Source organism: Eubalaena glacialis, chromosome 13, assembly GCF_028564815.1.
Source record: "Eubalaena glacialis isolate mEubGla1 chromosome 13, mEubGla1.1.hap2.+ XY, whole genome shotgun sequence".
Classification (NCBI taxonomy): Eukaryota; Metazoa; Chordata; class Mammalia; order Artiodactyla; family Balaenidae; genus Eubalaena; species Eubalaena glacialis.
In genome coordinates, this window is record NC_083728.1 from 66,624,319 (window position 1) to 66,645,561 (window position 21,243).

Genomic DNA, 21,243 nt, shown 5'->3' on the forward strand with positions numbered 1-21,243 from the left:
GAAACCAAATCCTGCCAACAAGCATGTGAGTAAACTTGGAAGAGGATTCGCCCTAGGTGAGCTTTTGGATGAGACCACACCCCAGGTGACGCCTTGACGGAACCCTCATGAGACCCTGCAGCAGAAGGACCCAGCTAGGTTGCACCCAGATTCCTGATGGGAACTGGGAGATAGATAATGCACATTAGTTTTCTCAAGCTGCCAAGTTTCTAGGTAATTTGTTACACAGATCAGACTTAAAGGGCCAGGAAGGAGTCAGCAAAACTTCCTCAAGAGCTCAAGGTTGGTGTCATGAAAGAAACTGAGATTCTGATTTGAGTTTTAAAGTTAATTGTTGGCACTGTTCATTTATTTTACTTTAATAATAACCATTTTGCACTGATGAATGCTTTCAGCTATGTTCCTGTTTCTGAGGCAGTTTGCAAAGCTGTTTAAACTGGATAAATTAATCAGGGAGATGATTGTCACCCCAAAGTTGGGGCATAAATCAATCTGCTACAACAAACAGAATTTATAAAGTCTTCTACAGCGAACGTTTTAACAATTATAGTTTCCTATGACAAACGGTCATAGTCTCGAAAAGTCATCTTTGGAGGTATTAAATCTTTCATTATTACTGGTTTACTAAGTAAAATCTTAGAAAGAATCTCAATTTTATGATGACAAGGCACAAAATAAACAGATTTGACCTAAAATAAATGACAGCTCCACGTCACTGCTCCACCTACCTTATCTATCTAATAAAGGCAACCTGTTGACTCAGGGGTCTGTCTGCAGTCTCAAAAGCACCTGGAGCCTCTTAAAGTTCCTGCTACAGAAGTTTGTGGTGTTTGGCCTCATCTTCGTTTTAATCAAGGCTGAATTTAAGATATTTGAGGCTTGTAAGACTTAGTACTAGATGGAGGGATCTTTTGTAAACTTATACCTCCCCCACCCCTCAGAAGGGCAGACTTTTATATTAGGAAAGAGAATTCTTAACAACATTTGCATTAAATTATCTCACCAAAGTCCAGAATTACCCCAAGGACAGGGCATAGGTATTAGCTGACTGACACCTACAAGGGCCTGGGAATGCTTACGATGATGCCTCCCTTCCGGGGCAGAGCAAGTGTCTGGCCCCAGCTTCTCTCTTTAGACGCCGGAAAGCACTATTCTGGCAGCTCTAACTGTGGAAGTCTGGATATGGTAAGGACCATCCCTAAAGCAACCTGATACACAATCAGGGCATTTAAAAACCACTTAAGGGTCCAGTGGTTCATTGCTTGTTGTTTTGTTTTGTTTTGTTTTTAATTTTCCTAGTCAAAGAGCCTAAAGGTGAGACAGCCTGGTAAACGACTGACAACCCAAATTAAGGAGCAGAACTACCTGGAAATGGAGGCTGAGGGAGAAGGTGAGGATGACGAGAGAGCAGCAATTACGCAGGCTGTACTTGGGCACAGGGGGCTGGGCTGGGCCTCCACCTCAGTCCTCAAGGTGTGGCCACGGACCAGCAACATCACCATCACCTGAGAGCTTAGGAAGCCCACCCCAGACCTACAGAGTCAGAATCTGCACTTCAACAAATTCCCAGGCGATTTTATGCAAATGCAAGTGTGAGAAGCACTGGCATGCAACTAATCAAGGACCTGTTTGAATGTGTTTTATATCAAACAGATGTAAAGTGATTGTTTCCCTAAATTGAAGCAATGTCTTGGAGGGGTTTTGTTGTTGTTAGTGGCTGTGTTTTTTGTTTCATTTTGTTTTTGTTTTGCATATTTTCCTATTCATTCTGACATCCTGCCTATGTCCAGCTCAGGTATTTGGTCCTAAACATTTCTTGGTCTTATGCATTACTGTCTAATCATCTCCCTTTAAATCACCTTTCAAAACCAATTCAATTTTCTTGGTAAGAATTCCAAGATTCCAGGTAAGAACTTAATCAGGGAATTCATTACTAATTAGTGAGTTCTAACACTTTAGATTTTTCACATGACATCATGACATACAGTGAAAGCACCTGCTAGGAACTGTGTGTGTGCAGGATACACAAATGTGTGTTTTCAAAAGCACAACAGAGAGGTAATTTGTTTTTGTCCAAATTTGATACAAGAATGCAGTCAGGGACTCTAATTGACAACTATGATAAGACCAAGGTCAAATTTTTGAGATAAACTAAGTACTTTAGAATGAATGGATTAAAGAATAAAGTGTGTTGATTAAATTAAGATCTCATTTCTGACCCTGATGGTGCTAAAACAAGATTGTAATCTTTCGAAACATTTGACACAAACCTCTGGATAATGCCTATATGGTTCTTAGTGTTAAGACACAATAATGCATACATTCATTTAACTAAAACACTTAAATCTGCTATGAATAAGAATGTCTACAGTGAATGTAATTTTTTCAATGTTAATTTTTTAAACAAACTCAAAGAGATGGTGTATTAGCCATCTACTGCTATGTAACAAATCACCACAAATGCAGCACCTTGAAACAAGACACATTATTTATCTCACAGTTTCTGTTGGTCAGGAATCTGGGCACAGATTAGCTGGATCTTCTGCTCAACATCTCTCACAAACTGCAATCAAAGTGTTGGCTGGGGCTGGAGTCTCATCTGAAGACTCGGGTCAGGCAGGATGTGCTTCCCAGCTCACTTAGGTGGTTGTGGACTGGGGGACTGAGGGCACCTGTTCCTTCCTGGTTGTCAACCAGAGGCCACCTGTTCCTTGACACGTGGGCCTCTCCAACATGGCAGTTCATAACGTGGAAACTTGTTCATCAGAGGCGGCAAGAAAGAGGGTTTGCTAGTAAACGGAAGTTACGATCTTATGTAACATGATAATAGAAGTGACTGCCCATCACTTTTACCAGGTTCAATTCATTACAACCAAGTCGCTAGGCCAGTCCACGCTCAAAAGCAGGGGCTCATGCAGGGAGGCAGGTCCTGTCTGCCACAGATGATAATATTAACTAACATAATTAACTAATCTCAGGTAGCCACAAGTTTAATGTGACCCTCCTGTACTGAGCTGAGTGAGCTCATTTGTTGCAGCCCATCCTATGAAGGCTGAAGGCTCACCTTATACAAGCCCACCTTTTCCCCCTAAAGAACTGGAAATTGTGCCAGAGGGATTCTCAGAGTTACTTTAACCAACACTCTCATTTAACCAAGGAGGGAATACTGAGGCCTGGCTAGGGATCTTAGTCATGACTCAAGTTCAAGGTTACACAGTTTATGAGCAGCAGCCTCTATTGTTCAGCATCTCAGTGCTGCCGGGCTGGCCTGGAGAGGAGAGAGCCATGAAGAAGACGGAATGTTCCCTAGGCTGCCTGCAAGTTGCCCACCTCCATAAAGACATTTTTTGTCTCCAAAAAGTTTCCTTTAAATGGCACATCTTGGTGAATACGAAGACAGTACACAAAGATAATGCTGACAAGGCTCAGAGCCTTTCCCCAGGAAGTTGTGATGCTCACAGACCCTGCCAACAGCAAAGGGCCCAGGACATCTATTTTCTGTGGGATGCTAACTGGTGATCTCCTCAAGACATTACAAACTTTAGGTCTCTCGATGCGATCTGATTAGCAGGTGTATTCTGTTTGGCACACGCAGTGTTTATAAAATTTTGAATTTGTTGCCAACAATTTAAATGCATGAGTTTCACATATACAACTGGCTTTCTGGATTCTCATGGAAAATCTGGCCACACCAGGCCCAAATGGAGTGTGCCAACGATTGGCTGGGACTGAGCAGTAACTGCCCCTTTACTGGCATGAATGCTCTGGAATTCACTGCGGTCCACACCTGGCCCCTGAAGACATCTGGGATGAGAAGCCCTTATCCACGGTAACCCTTCCATTTTGCTTAGGGGTACAGAAGAGGAGACTCACAAGGTCAAGGGTAAATAACTTGATCAAGACTAACAAGGCGTGAGGGGCAGAACCAGGCCAATTACACCCAGAGCCCTGACTTCAGGGCAGGTGATCACACAGGTGAGATTAAAGAGAAGACTCATCCGGCTAGGAGCGCCAAGGTCTGCTCAACGACAAGCTGGAAGAAAACAAGCTCCAAGCTACCAAAATAAACGGCCATAATTTAGTATGTTACCATAGCCTAAATCAAATTTTAAGATTAATTGAAAAATACTTTTTAAAGAAAAAATGGGCCTTAGAAAGAAATCTGACTCATCCGTCGTATACAGAGTAACAAGATTTGGCCACTTCCAATTTTCAGCTAATGGATAGAGACTGTCATAGAAACAATCTTTCAAAATCGAGGGATAAAAAGGACATTGGATTTTGGTTGGTATTAAATAATGGTCAGGAAAGGCCTGTGGGTCTCCTTTAAGCATTATTGAGTACAAAGCAACTGTATACAGAAAAGAATCTTAAAAACCTTTTAAAATTCACATGATTCTTTACCATTAAGCCTTCCTATGAGATTCTGTTTATGTGCCAATATCTTGCCTGAAAAACAGATATTCAAACTGCAATTGTTCTTCACAGTTTGCACCTTTAATATCACGAACTAAATGATTTCTTGAATTTGTCTCTGCCAATATATTTCCTCTCACTCATTTTTATTATACCTTTTGGGCACATTTGTCAATCGTTAATGAAAGCTGACTTTTTAATATACACCAAGAATTAGAAATCGCATTGATCCTTTCATTCTTACCAGTTAATCAATGACTAACTATAATGAACACACCTCCCAAAAGCAAATGAATCACTACTTCCATCACCCAACTAGGAAAAGGCCTACGGGAGTCAGCCATGTCACTAATTAATACCTAATACTCTAATAATTTATATTTTCATGATGTGCTAAACCTGCCACTTTATAGGCAACCCCAAATAATTCAAGGTGGAATACAATGACAAACAGCTTTCTTAATTTACTTTTTATAAATAAGAGTCTCATTTTCTAAATCTAGTTTGACTTTTGGAAGACAGAGTTAAAATCACAAGATAGTGGTTAAGAAGTGTGAGAGCTACAACACATCACTACATTGTAAGAATATTTAAGAACTCAATGTTTTGACTCCTGTTAACTAATCTGACTCAAAATAATACATAAATTGGGACTATAGAGGCCACATTTCTCCACTGGACTATAAAGTCAGAGAATTAACTCAGCATCAACGGACAGCGTCACTGTCTTGGGTCAGGCGTCCACCATTCCCACCTGGAGCTACCAAGACAGCTCCATGCAGGACTCCCTGCTCTGATCCGTCTCAGCCAGTCACTGCCATCGTGACTCTTTATAAAATGCTTACCCTGATCATCAAACTCCCTCGCTGAAGGGCCACTACCTTCTAATCTCCACAAGGAAAGGCCCACATTTGCTTTCCCTTTCCAGTATTCCGTCAGCATGGTATCATTTGGTCCCTGGCAGGTGGGAGGCATTCAGTAAACATCTGGTGAAGGGCTAAATGAAGATGTCAGTGGATCCTCGCTCATTCCGGCACCTGGTGCTAAAACACAGCCTGAAATTTTTCCAACTGTACCGATTACTGTTCCCACTAGACCAGTGGCTCTAAACCGGGGATGATTTTGATCCCCAGGGCACATCTGATGTCTGGAGACATTTCTGGATATCACGCTGGGAGGGGGATGGTGCTTCTGGCGTCCAGTGGACAAAAGCCGGGATGGTGCTAAACATCCCACATTACACAGGGCAGCCCCACAAAAGAATCCAGCCCATGTCAACAGCGAGACTGAAGAACCCTGCACAAGACATACCACAGGATCCCTCCACGTGGACCCTTATCTGCTCCTCAAACACGCCCCATGCTTTCCCGCCCCTTCCTCCAGGGGGTGCTCTCCACTGTACCAGCTCCTCCTGCTGAGATGCTGTCTATCCTTCCGGGCCCAGCTCACACGCCACTTCCCCCTCCCCGGCAAGCGGATGCAGCTCTGCCTCTTCCTCTCATTCAGCAAGTTTGTTCTGAGGACGGGTGTCATGTTAGTCACCAGACATTCAACTAGTGGGCAAGGCCATAGGTCCCATTCCTTAAGACCTTACAGGGACTTCCCTGGTGGCGCAGTGGTTAAGAATCCACCTGCCAATGCAGCGGACAAGGGTTTGATCCCTGGTCTGGGAGGATCCCACATGCTGCGGAGCAACTAAGCCTGTGCGCCACAACTACTGAAGCCCGTGCGCCTAGGGCCCATGCTCCGCAGCAAAAAGCCACCACAATGAGAAGCCCATGCACCGCAATGAAGAGTAGCCCCCGCTCGCCGCAACTAGAGAAAGCCCACACGCAGCAACGAAGACCCAATGCAGCCAAAAATAAATAATTAATTTTTAAAAATTAATTAAAAGCATTCATTTCATTTTCTTCATTGATAAGTTAGAATTTTTTACACCACAATATTTTCAACCCTCTTCAGACTTGAACAAACATTTCCAGGTCTACTGTTTCTAGAGAGGTTCTTAGGTGAGACCTGGAAGGGATGAAGTACATTATTCTTTAGAGATTTCACTTATTCTCTGCAAGAGGGTTTCCAGAAGGGACCAAGAAACATTCAGAATTAGTAAATAGAGTTGGCTCCTCTGAAGCAGCTGTAGAGGTTTAAAATGTCCAGGGAAATCATCATTTTAGGTAAACCACTGAAGATCCCTGTTCTCTAAGGGGGAAAATATTCCAGTGGTAAAATGAACTGGAAAAACTGATTAGGACCTGAAAACAATTAAATATAGGTAATTTTGAAAACACATTTTATCTTGATATTTCTCCCTTTGAGAATTTCTTCAAAACAGATGTTGTAAACTTTTCAGAAAGACAATTATTTGTTAGGAGAAAGTAGTCTTAATTAGGATACATGTCAAGGAAATATAATTATTAATTTGCCTAATTAAAATGAATATTTGAACATGTCTGAGGATTGTGAGCCTTCTCAGGTGAGACACGTACAACTTACTTTCTATAAACATCTGTTGACAGAGCCTAGCAGGTTGTGTTAACAGGAAATGGATGACTGAAGCCAGGCTTCACACACAACACTCCTGGAAGAAGTGCATGGGAATACTGTTACTCAAAAACTATCAGGGGGAAATGGTCTTAGAGTGCTTGCCACGCACTGTTTGTGTCCCCCCAAAATTCTTACATTGAAATCTAACCCCAAATGTGATGATATTTGGAGATGGGGACTTTGGAGGTGATTAAATCCTGAGGGCTTAGTACTGGGATTATTGCCCTTATGAAAGAGACCCTAGAGTGCTCACTCCCGCTTTCCTCCATGTGAGGACACAGCAAGAAGACAGCCATCTACTATAATGATGGTTACACGTTATTATACAGTATGTGTACATTGTCCATAAAATGTACAACTCTAAGAGTGAACTGTAAGGTAAACTGTGGACTTTGGGTGATTATGTTGTATCACTGTATGTTCAGTTGTAACAAACATACCACTCTGGTAGGGGATGCTGATGATGGGCAGGCTGTGCACGTGTGGGGACAGGGTATGTATGAGAACTCTCTGTACCTTCCTCTCAATTTCGCTATGAACCTAAAACTGATCTAAAAAATAAAGTCTTAAAAAGAAGAAGAAAAAAAAAAAAAGACAGCCATCTATGAACCAGGAAGAGGGTTCTCACCAGACACTGAATCTGCAGGTTCCTTGACCTTGGACTTCCAGCCTCCAGAATGTGAGCAATGTATTTCTGTTGTTTTCAAGCCATCCAGCCTATGGTGTTTTGTTTTAGCAGCCTGAGCTGGGTAAGACAGCACTCTTTCATTTACTTGACAAGCTTCACTTGAGAAACAAACTGTTTAATTCTGGAGGGGGCTTCCAGGAGGGAGTGTGAGGGTTATCAGGGTTGTGATTTGAGGCACAGTTGCTTGAGTTCCCCAAAACCTCTTTGAGAGGCAATGTGTATTTTGGCAAGAGACAGAAAAAGCCAGTTCCTTTCCTTTCTCTTCCAAACCTGCCCTTGGGGCAACTCTACCAGCTTACCACCTGCCCACAGAGCCTGAACTGGCAATGGACCCTCCAAGAGGATCACTCAAAGTCACCAGCAACACTAACAGGGAACTAGGACCCAGGGAAGTCAGTGACAGCAGTAGAGGCAGCTCAGGGGTAGACTAGGTGCTCAACTTCTAGTGAAGAGTTCTGAGCCTGACCCTCCAAGGCCGGGCCTCTAGAAGCCCTGAGCTGTATGACGCATACTGGGCATGCCCACTGGGGCTGCTCAACCCACAGAGGAGACCAAGTGCAGGCCCCACTCCTGGAAGTCCAGGGTCATTTTCCCTCCTCCTATCTCAATTTATCTTCTCAGTCTCTCTCCACCCCCTCCGCACCCCACTCTTTTCCAGGTGAGCACCTCTCTTGCTCTCTGGTCCCACGGCAGCCCTGGGGCAGCTCCAGTAGGCTAGGAAGCTTCACACCTCAGTGCCCCCATCACCTCCACCAGAAGCCCCCCACCACCACCACACGCCCCTCCAGCTGCTGGAAGTCAACAAATTCAAAGTGAACAATGTGTGCCTTGGAAATGCTGCTTCAAGACGAGTCGCTGAGCTCCAGCTTCCAATCAGATTGCACCCCAAGTTCCTCGCAAGCAGAGACTCTTCTGTTGTTACTGCTGCAGCCAGACCATTCTTTCCAAAATGGAAATCAGATCATGTGTGCTTGTGTCCACACATATGCAGCTTAAAGACAAAACCTCCCCAATGACCCCCTTCCCCATGCTCCAGACTCAGGGGCTTCTTTCTCCCCTCACCCTTCCCTTTCCTGTCCCACCATGTCAGACTTTCACACTTGCTCCACCTGTGGTCTACAATGGTCCTCCCCCTCCCTTCAGAGCCCAGGTATCTCCTACTCATCCTTCAGCAATCAGATGACACACCCCTTCCCCAGGGGAGCCCTCCCTGCAGGGCCTTATTAAGATGCCCCTCACTTCCTGAACAAGTGACATTCCTCACTTCCTTGACACTTGCCACAGCTGGGATTTATGATGGTTTGTGTGACTGGCAGGTTAATGTTGGGCTCTCCAAGTAGCTACATGCCAGAGGTGAGGAATCACATCTGGTTTTCACTCATCACTGCACTCTGGGATCTAGCACAATGCCTGGGACAAGGGAGGTGCTTAGTACATTTGATGAGTGGGCAAATGGATGAACCAATAGACAAATGGATGGACAGACAGATGAAAAGATGGACATATGATGGACAGACTGGTGGATGGATAGTCTGGTAGACAGATGGATAGACAGAAAAACAAATAGATAGAAGGAGGGAGAGATGGTCGAAGAAGACATTTGTTCCCAGGGCCAACCCCTCTTCTGAGCCCTCAATGCCATCTTTTCCCATCTCCTCAGATATTGCTCTCCAACAATTATCCTGCCTTTTGCATTTTTCAACCCCAGATCCATCTCAGACCAATCATGTGACCTTGGGCAAGTTGCCTAGCCTTCCTGAGATCGATTTTCTCCCACTGTAAAAAGAGGATAACCCTAATAGCTAGCTCAACAGGACTATCTTCAGGATCACATGAGATAATCCACATACAGCACAGAGTATAGTGCCTGGCACGCCGTAAACACCTGATAAACGTTAGATGCACCTGTTGTTCTTACCACCATTATTACTACTGCAAACCCTTCAGCCCTCCTTCAGCATTGCTCCTCCTTCAAACTGCTATTACCCTATGTCTACCCTGGATCACCAAACGGCTCCAAACAGAATCCTGCCTTTGCTGACTGCGCATCCTCAATCTCCACCACTCCTCAAAAGCCATGCACCAGGCTTCCCCCTACAACTGCACTGAGACTGTCCTGAAGGTGACATAACAATCAAACCTGCCATCCTCTGCTCAGCTAACACTCACCTAGATGTCTGCAGCATCTGAGCCTGTGGACCACCCTGCCTTAAGCCCTCCTCCCCAACTTTGGTACCAAGGCCGGCTCCTGGATTTATCTTCCAAACTTTCTGGTTGCTTCCTGCTCTGAGACCTTCAGTGTGTCTTTTCCTTCTTCTGACCCCCTAAACAATGGCACATCCTAAGGTTACACACACACACAGCCCGTCCACTACTCCACACCTTGCCCCTCAGGAATGCCACCGACTCCTACAGCGATATCATCTACTTGCCTCTCTGTGGATGGCACCCATACCTCCATCCCCAGCTGTGCACCGCGCCCTGCAAGTTGTCTCAGATTTCCTGACCGCACCTCAAAGCCACCACTTCCCAAATTAATCCCATCAAACCTGGCCCTACTCCTTACTCCCTGATTTCAATTAACAGTCTCACCATCACCCAGGACCAATGTGTAAAATCCCGATTCCCAGGCTTCCATGGTGGTGCAGTGGTTAAGAATCCGCCTGCCAATGCAGGGGACACAGGTTCGAGCCCTGGTCTGGGAAGATCCCACATGCCGCGGAGCAACTAAGCCCGTGAGCCACAACTACTGAGCCTGCACTCTAGAGCCCGCGAGCCACAACTACTGAAGCCCGCGTGCCTAGAGCCCGTGCTCCGCAACAAGAGAAGCCACCGCGATGAGAAGCCCTGCACCGCAACAAAGAGTAGCCCCTGCTCGCCGCAACTAGAGAAAGCCCACGCACAGCAACTAAGACCCAACACAGCCAAAAATAAATAAAATAAAATTAATTAATCAAGAAAAAAAAAAGCTTTAAAAAAAAAATCCCGATTCCCACTGCAGTGGCCTACAGAGCCCGCCAGTTGCCAAGAATTATTTTTTGTGCCACAGCTCTGTGCTTAGATTATGAGCCCTTGCCTTCCCCTTGACTTTTTTTTACTCATCACAAGATACTAGAGAATGCAACAGGAACACAATAAATACTTTCTGAACTGAAAAGAGATAGTGCAGAGTCACAAGGAACTCTCATACCCTGCTGGCGGGAGAATAAGTTGGTGCAAACATTCTGGAAGGCGATTTGACAAGATCTAGGAAAGCTGGAAAAGATCATACCCTACAACTCAGAATTTCGCTCCTCTGGGCATATGCCCTGGAGCAATTTTTCCCTGTATCCACAAGAACGCTTGTACCAGAATGTTCATAACAGCACCATTACCAAGAGTGAAAAACAGAAATAACTGAATGTCCATCATATCAGGATCCTAGCAGGAAATAGCTGGCATACTCAAATCAGGATAATTAAAGGAGCGTTTAAAAAGGGATTACTTGGGATGAGTTGAGTATCGAAAAACATCAAAGGACAGTTTAGTAGTCCAACACAGAAAAGCAGAACTACATCTGAAAGGAGGGAGAAAGTGGTTACCCAAATCTGAAAAGAGAGTTCCAGCAGAAAGCCTACCTTGAAAGAAGCAGTGAATTTCAGGTAAGGAATACAGTCAGGTTGAGGCAACCCCACAGGGACTAAACCAGGGGAATAAACACCCTGACAATTGTTTTCCCCACCCTCTAATCTCCAGTCAGGACTCCCCACTGGCTGAACCCAACAGCAGGCCAGAGGGCAAGGAGCCCCCGGATGAAGCCCAAAGAGGTCAACCTCCTGGGGCATGGCGGAGCAGGGAGAGAGTGGATTTGGAAAGGCAAGAAGATCCTCAGCATATCCAGCAACAGAATGTATCAATATATGCTGATACAATGGCATACTGCCCAGCAGGAAAATGAGCAGACTAGAGCTACTTACACCAATACGGATAAATCCCCAAAACCTCACATTGGTTTGAAACTGAGTGGGACCCTGTGGGGCCCGCCAGGGCACAAAGGCCCTTCCGTGTCTCCCATTTCTTGTTTGCAGAAAAAGGCTTTAGTATCCTAGACCTTCCCTGAGTTCCAAAGGGCAGATTCAAGGAGTTACTAATTAGGGAAGTAAGGAAAAGCAGTCAAGAAACAATAGTTCAGCGATAAAAAAGTGTTAGTTCCTAACTGGACAGCTACATGTCAAAGAATGAAATTAGAACACTCCCTAACACCATACACAAAAATAAACTCAAAATGGATTAAAGACCTAAATGTAAGGGCAGACACTATAAAACTCTTAGAGGAAAACATAGGCAGAACACTCTTATGACATAAATCACAGCAAGATCCTTTTTGACCCACATCCTAGAGAAATGGAAATTAAAACAAAAATAAACAAATGGGACCTAATGAAACTTAAAAGCTTTGCACAGCAAAGGAAACCATAAACAAGATGAAAATACAGCCCTCAGAATGGGAGAAAATATTTGCAAATGAAGCAACGGACAAAGGATTAATCTCCAAAATTTACAAGCAGCTCATGTAGCTCAATATCAAAAAAACAAACAACCCAATCCAAGAATGGGCAGAAGACCTAAATAGACATTTCTCCAAAGAAGATATACAGATTGCCAACAAACACATGAAAGGATGCTTAACATCACTAATCATTAGAGAAATGCAAATCAAAACTACAATCACTGCCACCTCACACCAGTCAGAATGGTCATCATCAAAAAATCTGCAAACAATAATAGCTGGTGAGGGTGTGGAGAAAAGGGAACCCTCATGCACTGTTGGTGGGAATGTAAATTGATATAGCCACTATGGAGAACAGTATGGAGGTGCCTTAAAAAACTAAAGATAGAACTACCATACACCCCAGCAATCCCACTACTGGGCATATACCCTGAGAAAACCGTAATTCAAAAAGAGTCATGTACCACAATGTTCATTGCAGCTCTATTTACAATAGCCAGGACATGGAAGCAACCTAAGTGTCCGTCGACAGATGAATGGATAAAGCAGATGTGGCACATACATATAATGGAATATTACTCAGCCATAAAAGGAAACGAAATTGAGTTATTTGTAGAGGTGGATGGAGTTAGAGTCTGTCATACAGAGTGAAGTAACTCAGAAAGAGAAAAACAAATACCGTATGCTAACACATATATATATGGAATCTTAAAAAAAAAAAATTGGTTCTGAAGAACCTAGGGGCAGGACAGCAATAAAGACGCAGACATAGAGAATGGACTTGAGGACATGGGGAGGGGGAAGGGTAAGCTGGGACGAAGTGAGAGAGTGGCATGGACATATATACACTGCCAAATGTAAAATAGATAGCTAGTGGGAAGCAGCTGCATAGCACAGGGAGATCAGCTGGGTGCTTTGTGACCACCTAGAGGGGTGGGATAGGGAGGGTGGGAGGGAGACGCTAGAGGGAGGAGATATGGGGATATATGTACATGTATAGCTGATTCACTTTGTTATAAAGCAGAAACTAACACACCACTGTAAAGCAATTATACTCCAATAAAGATGCTTAAAAAAAAAAGAGTCTTAGTTCCTTAGTCTTAGTTCCCTCAAGAGATGTGCGTAACAATCTGATACAGTCTTCAAGTTCTGCAGGCCCCCACCCAGGTGAAGGATGGTAAGTACCTACTGAGACCCCAGACTGGTCAGAACCAGAAGGCTGATGCTTGAGATTCCTGGACCAGCATCCTGTCACCTCACCAGCAACCAATCAGAAGAAAGTCATTCACCCTGCAGCTGTCACCCCAAACGTTGCCTTTAAAAACTCTTCCCTGCTTCTCCATTGGGGAATTCCCTGGCAGTCCAGTGGTTAGGACCCTGTGCTTTCACTGTCAGGGCCCGGGTTCAATCCCTGGTCGGGGAACTAAGATCCCACAAGCCACGTAGCATGGCAAAAACAAAAACCTCTCCCCTGAAAACTACAGGGAGAGCTCGGGTCTTTTGAGTACGAGTTACCTGTTCTCCTAGCTTGGCCCTGCAATAAACCCTTCTCTGCTCCAAACTCTGATATTTTGTTTGTTTGGCCTCACTGTGCATGGGGCACACAAGCTTGGGTTTGAAAACAGGTTGAAAAAGGCATATTAAAATATTTAGAGAATGGTCACCACAACAGACTGTATTTTCTAAAATCCACCTCAGCTAGATTTCTGGTTCCACATGCTCTTCCAGAACCTTGCCACCCCCCACCAACAGCTGCAAAGAAAGAAAAGAATAAGGCTTTAGGACAGAGTTACAGGAGAAACCCACTTTAGTAAGGGTAGCCAGGGAAAATCTGTCTGAGGAAGTGACTGAACTTTAAAGTGTGAAGGTTGAGAAAGTGTTATTAGCTAGGCGAGCAAACAGCAAGCACAAAAGCCCTACGGAAATAAAGGACTTGGACCTTTAAAACTGGAGTTAAGAAAACCAGTGAAGCAGGAGAACTGGGCAAGGGGAAGAATGGTGAGCATGAAGCAAGAAAGGTGAGTACAAGCCAGATCACGCAGGGTGTCTGGGGGGACTGCCCCGGGGGGACAAAAACTGGAATTTGACCACGCAGCAAAAGACGCAGGGAGGACCAATAAAACGGGGAGCAATGGTCCCTTTTATAGCTCTAGGGCTAACATTCACTTAGCACCTAGCCTGTCAGGCACTTGGTTACAGAAATCCTTTTAATCTGCTAACCCTCCCCTCTGCGGTAAGTATTAACAAACCCATTTTCACAGCGAGGCAGATTATCTAAATCCAAAATCCAAGCACTTAACCCCACACGGCTCTTCTGCCTCCCCTCTCCAGTTCTGATGGGCACTGCTAACATTTTGGTGGATGACTCATATTATAGAAGGTAACCATGATTATGGAGTATAAACTACATCGTGGTGAATGACCATAATAAAAATAACCGCATCTCACGTGCACCCAGCTCTTATCCTGTGCCACACACAACCTCGCTGCAATTATTCCCCTTTTACAGATGAGGAAACTGAGGCCAATACTCGCTGAGCAACGTGTCCAAGGCAGGGCTTGCAAACCAAGTCTAACTGCAGAGCCCACGCTATTAACTATGCTTTGCTGCCTCACTCTATCTTCTCTCAGGGAACCTTGGTCAAGGCCAACGAGGCTCCACGACCAGACCTCTTGCCCAGACACTCTTCTTTCAAAAGCGCCCCTGGAAGCCCCAAGTGCGGGAGGTGCGGCTTCTATTGCGGTCCCGGGGTGCAGCCCCCGCTGGGGTCCGGCTGGAGGCGCACATCCCGACCGAACGTTCTCCCCGCCGAAGGTTCCACAGCCCTGAAACCATCCCCTTCCCAGGCGAAGGGCAGGCAGTACCTGAGGAAAACGCGTCCAGGGTCCTGCCCCGAGCTCTGCGGAAAACACCTCCCGCCTCCGCAGCCGACATGGCAAGCAAGTTTTTGGCCTCGAAGGAGTCCACTGCGTGGGAGGGAGCGGTGCGACTCCTCACAGCCCAACTGCCGTTTGGGGCTTGCCCGGCTGGGAGCTGCGCCCTTTGCTCGGGGCGGGGCGGGGCTGGCGGGCGCGCGGGGCTCGGTCGCTCGGGGCGCCACTAGTGCTGCCTGAACGGGGCCGAAGCGTGAGCGGCCCTTCTGGGATCGACTGGGGCTCCTGGCGAGGGAGCCAACTTGCCTGGCGCCTGCGTGAGCAGAGTGAGTGCCTTCAGACTCAAGGTTTGGGGGGGGGGGTAGCCCTTCCCTAAAAGTGGGGTCTGCAGGTTTAACAAATAAGAATACAGGACGCCTAGTTAAATTGGAATTTCAGATAAGCAATGAATGATAAGTATGTGCTATGCAATTTGGGAGATTCTTGTGCTAAAATTTTTGTTGTTTATCTGAAATAATTTAAGTGGGGACCTGTATTTTATCTCGGAATCGTACCTTACGGTCCAAAGGACCCGGCCCTGTCCTTGGATGACTCGACAGGACAGTCCTCCGAGCCACCAGGTGTGATCTCTGTCACAGCAGTTCTGAGGCATCTTCAGTTTCCTAGTCAAAGTCACCATCATTCCATTTCAAAGCAAGTCCCCCTAAAACTGAGTTCCCTTACTGAATTATGAGTAATCTCACTATGCCAAATTTTACTCTCTTTCTTGTCTGGCCCCTGTTCCCCTCAGGATTGAGGACTATCAAAGAAAAGGGGAGATTGAAACCAAGCAAGACACTGTAGGGCCTTCCCGGGTACAAAAGCCCCACTGTGTCCCCTGTTGCTTTTTTTTTTTTTTTTTTTGGCTGCGTTGGGCTTCTCATTGCAGTGGCTTCTCTTGTTGCGGAGCACGGGCTCTAGGCGTGCAGGCTTCAGTAGTTGCGGTGCGCGGGCTTCAGTAGTTGTGGCTCGCGGGCTCTAGAGCGCAGGCTCAGCAGTTGTGGCGCACGGGCTTAGTTGCTCCGCGGCATGTGGGATCTTCCTGGACCAGGGCTTGAACCCGTGTCCCCTGCATTGGCAGGCGGATTCTTAACCACTGTGCCACCAGTGAAACACTCCCCTGTTTCTTGTTTGTAGAAAAAAAGGCTTTAGACTTCTATGCCTTTCGTGAGTTCCAAGGAGCAGGCTCAAGCAGTTGATGATAAGACAATAGAGTCACAGAACTCCTAGTTCCTTCAGAAAGGATGTCGATAACAATCTGATGCATATCAAGACCCCCCACCCAGGTGGAGGGTGGTAACTACAAGCTGACCACAAGCCTAGACTCCAAACTGGTTGGAACCAGAAGGTTGAAATTCCAGAAACATCACCCCATTACCTCCCCACCAACCAATCAGAAGAAGGTCCACGAGCTGATCACACGTCCTATGACCCTCTCCCCTAATACTATCTTTAAAATCCCTTGCCTGAAAACCATTGGCTAGTTCGGGTCTTCTGAGTATGAGTTCCTTGGTTGGCGCCCTGCAAATAAACCCTGACTTTGCCGCAAACAGCTGATGTCAGAGTTTGGCTTTCTGTGCCACGGGCACAGGAGCCCTTGCTTGGTGCCACGTTATTGTCATCATTGCTCCCTAAGCATCAGGCATTGCTCTGAGCAGTTTGCACCAGCTCACTTAATCCACTTAACAGCCTTAGAAGATGGTACTATCGTTCGCTTCATTTATCAGAAGGGGAAACTGATGCCCAGAGAGGTGAAATTGTGTGCACAAGGTGACACACATCCAGGAAAGTAGTGAAGCAGCCACCCACCCAAACTGGGATCTGTCCAGCAAAAAGCCATTGAACTGAACTACTAAGTCAGCGTTTGTCAAACTTGCTAAAGGTACAAAATCCAGGGTGGACCTACTGAGTCTAAATCTCCAGGAGAAGCTTCTGTTTCTAACTCCTCTGGGAGTTCTTATGACATGCCAAGTTTGGGAAATTCTCTTAACTAGCTGCCTACCTCTGAAGCATTGTTTGGGTGGCTAAAATGACCAGGAGAACTGTCCTCTAATCTTAGATAAGAGGCAGTAAATCATAGCGGTTAAGAATATAAGTGCCTAGGAGTTCTGGAGTCAGACTGCTACCACTTGCTTGTTGTATGATCTTGAAAATTACGTAGTTTCTCCATGCCTCAATTTCCCTATCTGTCAAACAAAAACAATAGTAGTATCTTGGTCATAGAGTTGCTGGGAGGCTTAAATGAGTTGGTGCATCAAAGTGCTTAAAACAAAAATGGTACAGATGAACTTATTTGCATAGCAGAAATAGAGTCACAGATGTAGAACACCAACTTATGTTTTTTCCCCCAAGGGGGGGGGGCGGGTGAAATGAATTGGGAGATTGGGATTGACATATATACACTACTATATATAAAACAGACAACTAATTAGAGCCTACTGTATAGCACAGGGAACTCTATTCAATGCTCTGTGTTGACCTAAATGGGAAGGAAATCTAAAAAAGAGTGGATATATGTATATGTATAACTGATTCACTTTGCTGTACAGCAGAAACTAACACAACATTGTAAAGCAACTCTACTCCAATAAATTAAAAAATAGTAATAAAGTGTACTGGAATGAAAAAGTGCTTGAAACAATAGTTCTAATGGCAAATGGTAAGTACTCAACGAATATTGGCCATTATTATTATTAATCACTATATCCCTATTCACTGCCTATGGCCTGGTCCAGCAGAAAATTCTCAGGAAATGTTCAAGGAAGGAATGAGTAAATGAGGATCAAAAGTCCTAATGGTGGCCTCTAGGCCCTGCGAGATCCAGCCTGCTTCTCACCCACTAACTTTGCAGCCACTGTCTTCCTTAAACATGTTCCTTAAACATGAAAATCCATTTCCCTCTTTGCACTTTTGGTTCCTTCTATTTACAGTGTATCTGCTCACTTGAATGTCAAGGCCTCTGCTTAAATCATACGTCCATGGAGAGACCTTACCCTACATACTTGCACACATTCTTCAGAGCTAAACTAGGGCTTCCTCCTTCTTTTTATAGCACTCTGCTCGTGATCATCGTAGCCCTTTGCACAGTTGGTTATCATATGTTTACAGATGTAACTATTGGTTTCATGTTGTCTTTCCCAGTTCAAGTGTAAGGTTTGTGAGGGCAGTTACTTTGACTGTCTTGCCCACCAAGCAGGGAGCTTAACGCATAGACACAAATGGCTGTCGCATGAGAAATAAATGGATGATGACTATCTTGGCAAGATAACCCTGTTTGAAACCTGGGCGGCGACAGTGAGTAACGTCAGAGCCGCAGGGGTGCCACTTCCTGATAGTTATGGCTGCAGCTACACCTTGTGCACCACCGGGACCAGCAAACTCTGAGCCTCATTGCCTGCCGCATCCTCCCCTGGTCGCTGTGCAGCTCAGTGTTTCCACTCTCCCCGACTGTGCTCTTTCAGCCCGTACACTCTTATTTTCAGCTGTCTGCCTGGAAGGTAAGAGGGGGCAGACACGCACCATAAGAACAGCATATTCCCGAGCAGCAAGCTGGCCTGTTCAGTCCACTTCTCAGCTGTGTGACCTTCAGCATGTCACTTAATCTTTCTGAGCTTCTGATTCTTCATCTAAAAGGAGTTTCCTGGCGGTCCAGTGGTTAGGACTCAGCAATTTCACTCTGGATGTGGCCCGGGTTCAATCCCTGGTTGTGGAACTAAGATCCCGCAAGCCATTGCTGTGGCCAAATAAAATAAAATAAAATAAATAAATAAATAAATAGAGATAATCACAGCACCAACCTCATATGGTTTTTTGGGTTTTTTTTTAACATCTTTATTGGAGTATAATTGCTTTACAATGGTGTGTTAGTTTCTGCTTTATAACAAAGTGAATCAGCTATACGTATACATATATCCTCATATCTCCTCCCTCTTGCGTCTCCCTCCCTCCCTCCCTCCCTATCCCACCCCTCTAGGTGGTCACAAAGCACCAAGCTGATCTCCCTGTGCTATGCGGCTGCTTCCCACTAGCTATCTATTTTACATTTGGTAGTATATACGTCTATGCCACTCTCTCACTTCGTCCCAACTTACCTCATATGGGTTTTGTGAGGAGTAAATGATCCTCTAGGCAGAGTTTCTGGAGCATACTGGAGCATACATTTTTGCTGTCATTGATATTGTTAATGTCGTTGTTGGAATACACTTCAACTCATTTTTTTCTAGGCAAAATTCTACTCAAAATTCTACTCTTTCAAGATTCTTTTAGGGAATTCCCGGGTGGTCCAGTGGTTAGGACTCAGCGCTCTCACTGCCAGGGCCCCGGGTTGGGTCCCTGGTCGGGGAACTAAGATCCTGCAAGCTGCATAGCGCAGCCAAAAAAAAAAAATTCTTTTAATCAACTGTACTTCAATTAAAAATTTAGGGACTTCCCTTGTGGTGCAGTGGTTAATAATCCGCCTGGCAGTGTAGGGGACACAGGTTTGAGCCCTGGTCCGGGAAGATCCCACATGCCGCGGAGCAACCAAGCCCGTGCACCACAACTACTGAAGCCTGTGTGCCTAGAGCCCATGCTCTGCAACAAGAGAAGCCACCGCAATGAGAAGCCTGCGCACCGCAACGAAGAGTAGCCCCCGCTCACCGCAGCTAGAGAAAGCCTGCGCATGGCTACGAAGACCCAACGCAGCCAAAGATAAATAAATTAAATAAATAAATTTATTTTTTAAAAGAAAAGATTCTATTCAGGTGTCATCTCTTACATCAGCCAGGTATCATTTCATTGCAAATAACTAAAAATCAGTTCAAATTGGTTTGATCAGAAAAAGGAATTCATTGGCATACATAAATTAAAACTCTGCGATGTGTGGCCAATACGGTGGAGTAGGAAGACCGAGCTCACCTCCTCCCACAGGTACACCAAGATTACAACTATTTACACAGCAACTACTGATGAGAAAGACCGGAAGACTCAAAGGAAAAGATCCTCTACAACTAAAGATATGATGACGGAACCACAACGAGATGGGTAGGAGGGGTGGAGATGTGGTATAGTCCAGACCTTCCACCCTCGAGTAGGTAACCCACAAGCGGGAGGATAATCACATTGCAGAGATTCTCCCCAAGGAGTGAGGAGTCTTAGCTCCACATCAGGTTCCTCAGCCTGGGGGTCTTACACCGGGAAAATCAGCCCCCAGGATGGCTGGCTTTAAAGGCCAGTGGGGCTTGCATACAGGAGAGCTAAAAGGTTGTAGGAAACAGGAGCTCCACTCTTAAAGAGTGCACACAAAATCTCAGGTGCTTTGAGTCCCAACCCAGACTAATTTGAAAGGAGTCAGACCTACTTGCTGATCTTGGAGAGCCTCCCAGAGAGGCAGGAGGCAAATGGGACTCCCCCTGTGGACATAGACACGGGTGGCAGCCGTTTGGGGGGAGCTCATTCTACCATAAGGACACTGGTGCTGGCTAGAGCCATTTTGGAATCCTCCCTCTAGCCTGTTAGCAACAGGGGGGACTTACCCACCCATCAGTGCGCCAGCATTAGTCCAAGGACACCGCGGGCCCCCCAGCCAGCCAACCCAGAACCCAGCCACTTCCACCAGCAGGCTGGCACCAGCCCCAGGACTCCCTGGGCTGTGCAGCTAGTCATGCCAGGGCTCAGCACTGCCCACTAGCAGACTGGCAGCTTCCACACAAGGCATGGCCTGGCAGACACCTGGGCCAAGGGCCAGCCTTGCCTACCAGCATGCCCATAGTAACTGGCTCTGCCACAACAGAAGGGCCCATGCGACCCACATAGGGGGTACCCCTAGAGCATAACGCTCTGGTGACCAGAGGGGAGAGTGCTGCTGGGCAGCATATCAGCTGGTGACTATTATGCCCCCTTCCCCACCCTTTAAAAACTGCCCCTTTTCTTCCATCCTACCCCTTCCCTTCCCCACCCTTTAAAAACTGCCCCTTTTCTTCCATCCTACCCCTTGTAACAGCTAATCCAAATGTATTGTAATTTAGAGACTTGGGTATATTACTAAGAACATCAATTGCTGTACTGGCCTGTATTATAGCCTCACTCCAGGAAGCAAGCAGAACAGTTTGTCCTGACACTCAGAGGCCCTAGGCAGATGAGCTTTTATAGATCTCCCTCCTCCTCACTGTCAGGCTGTGAGCTGTACCTTCTCACTGTTCTGGCATCTGCCTCT

General features: G+C 45.7%; 1 protein-coding gene across 2 annotated transcripts in view; it reads right to left on the reverse strand.

Moving 5' to 3' along the window:
- CPPED1 (calcineurin like phosphoesterase domain containing 1) overlaps positions 1 to 15,185 on the reverse strand; it is a 122,176-nt gene extending 106,991 nt beyond the window's left edge. For both annotated transcript variants that reach the window (XM_061208650.1, XM_061208649.1), the window contains exon 1: positions 15,003 to 15,185. In XM_061208650.1, the coding sequence (XP_061064633.1) occupies positions 15,003 to 15,072 (70 nt within the window). In that variant the 5' untranslated portion in view covers positions 15,073 to 15,185. The remainder of the gene's footprint in view (positions 1 to 15,002) is intronic.
- Between the last annotated feature and the right edge of the window lie 6,058 nt (positions 15,186 to 21,243).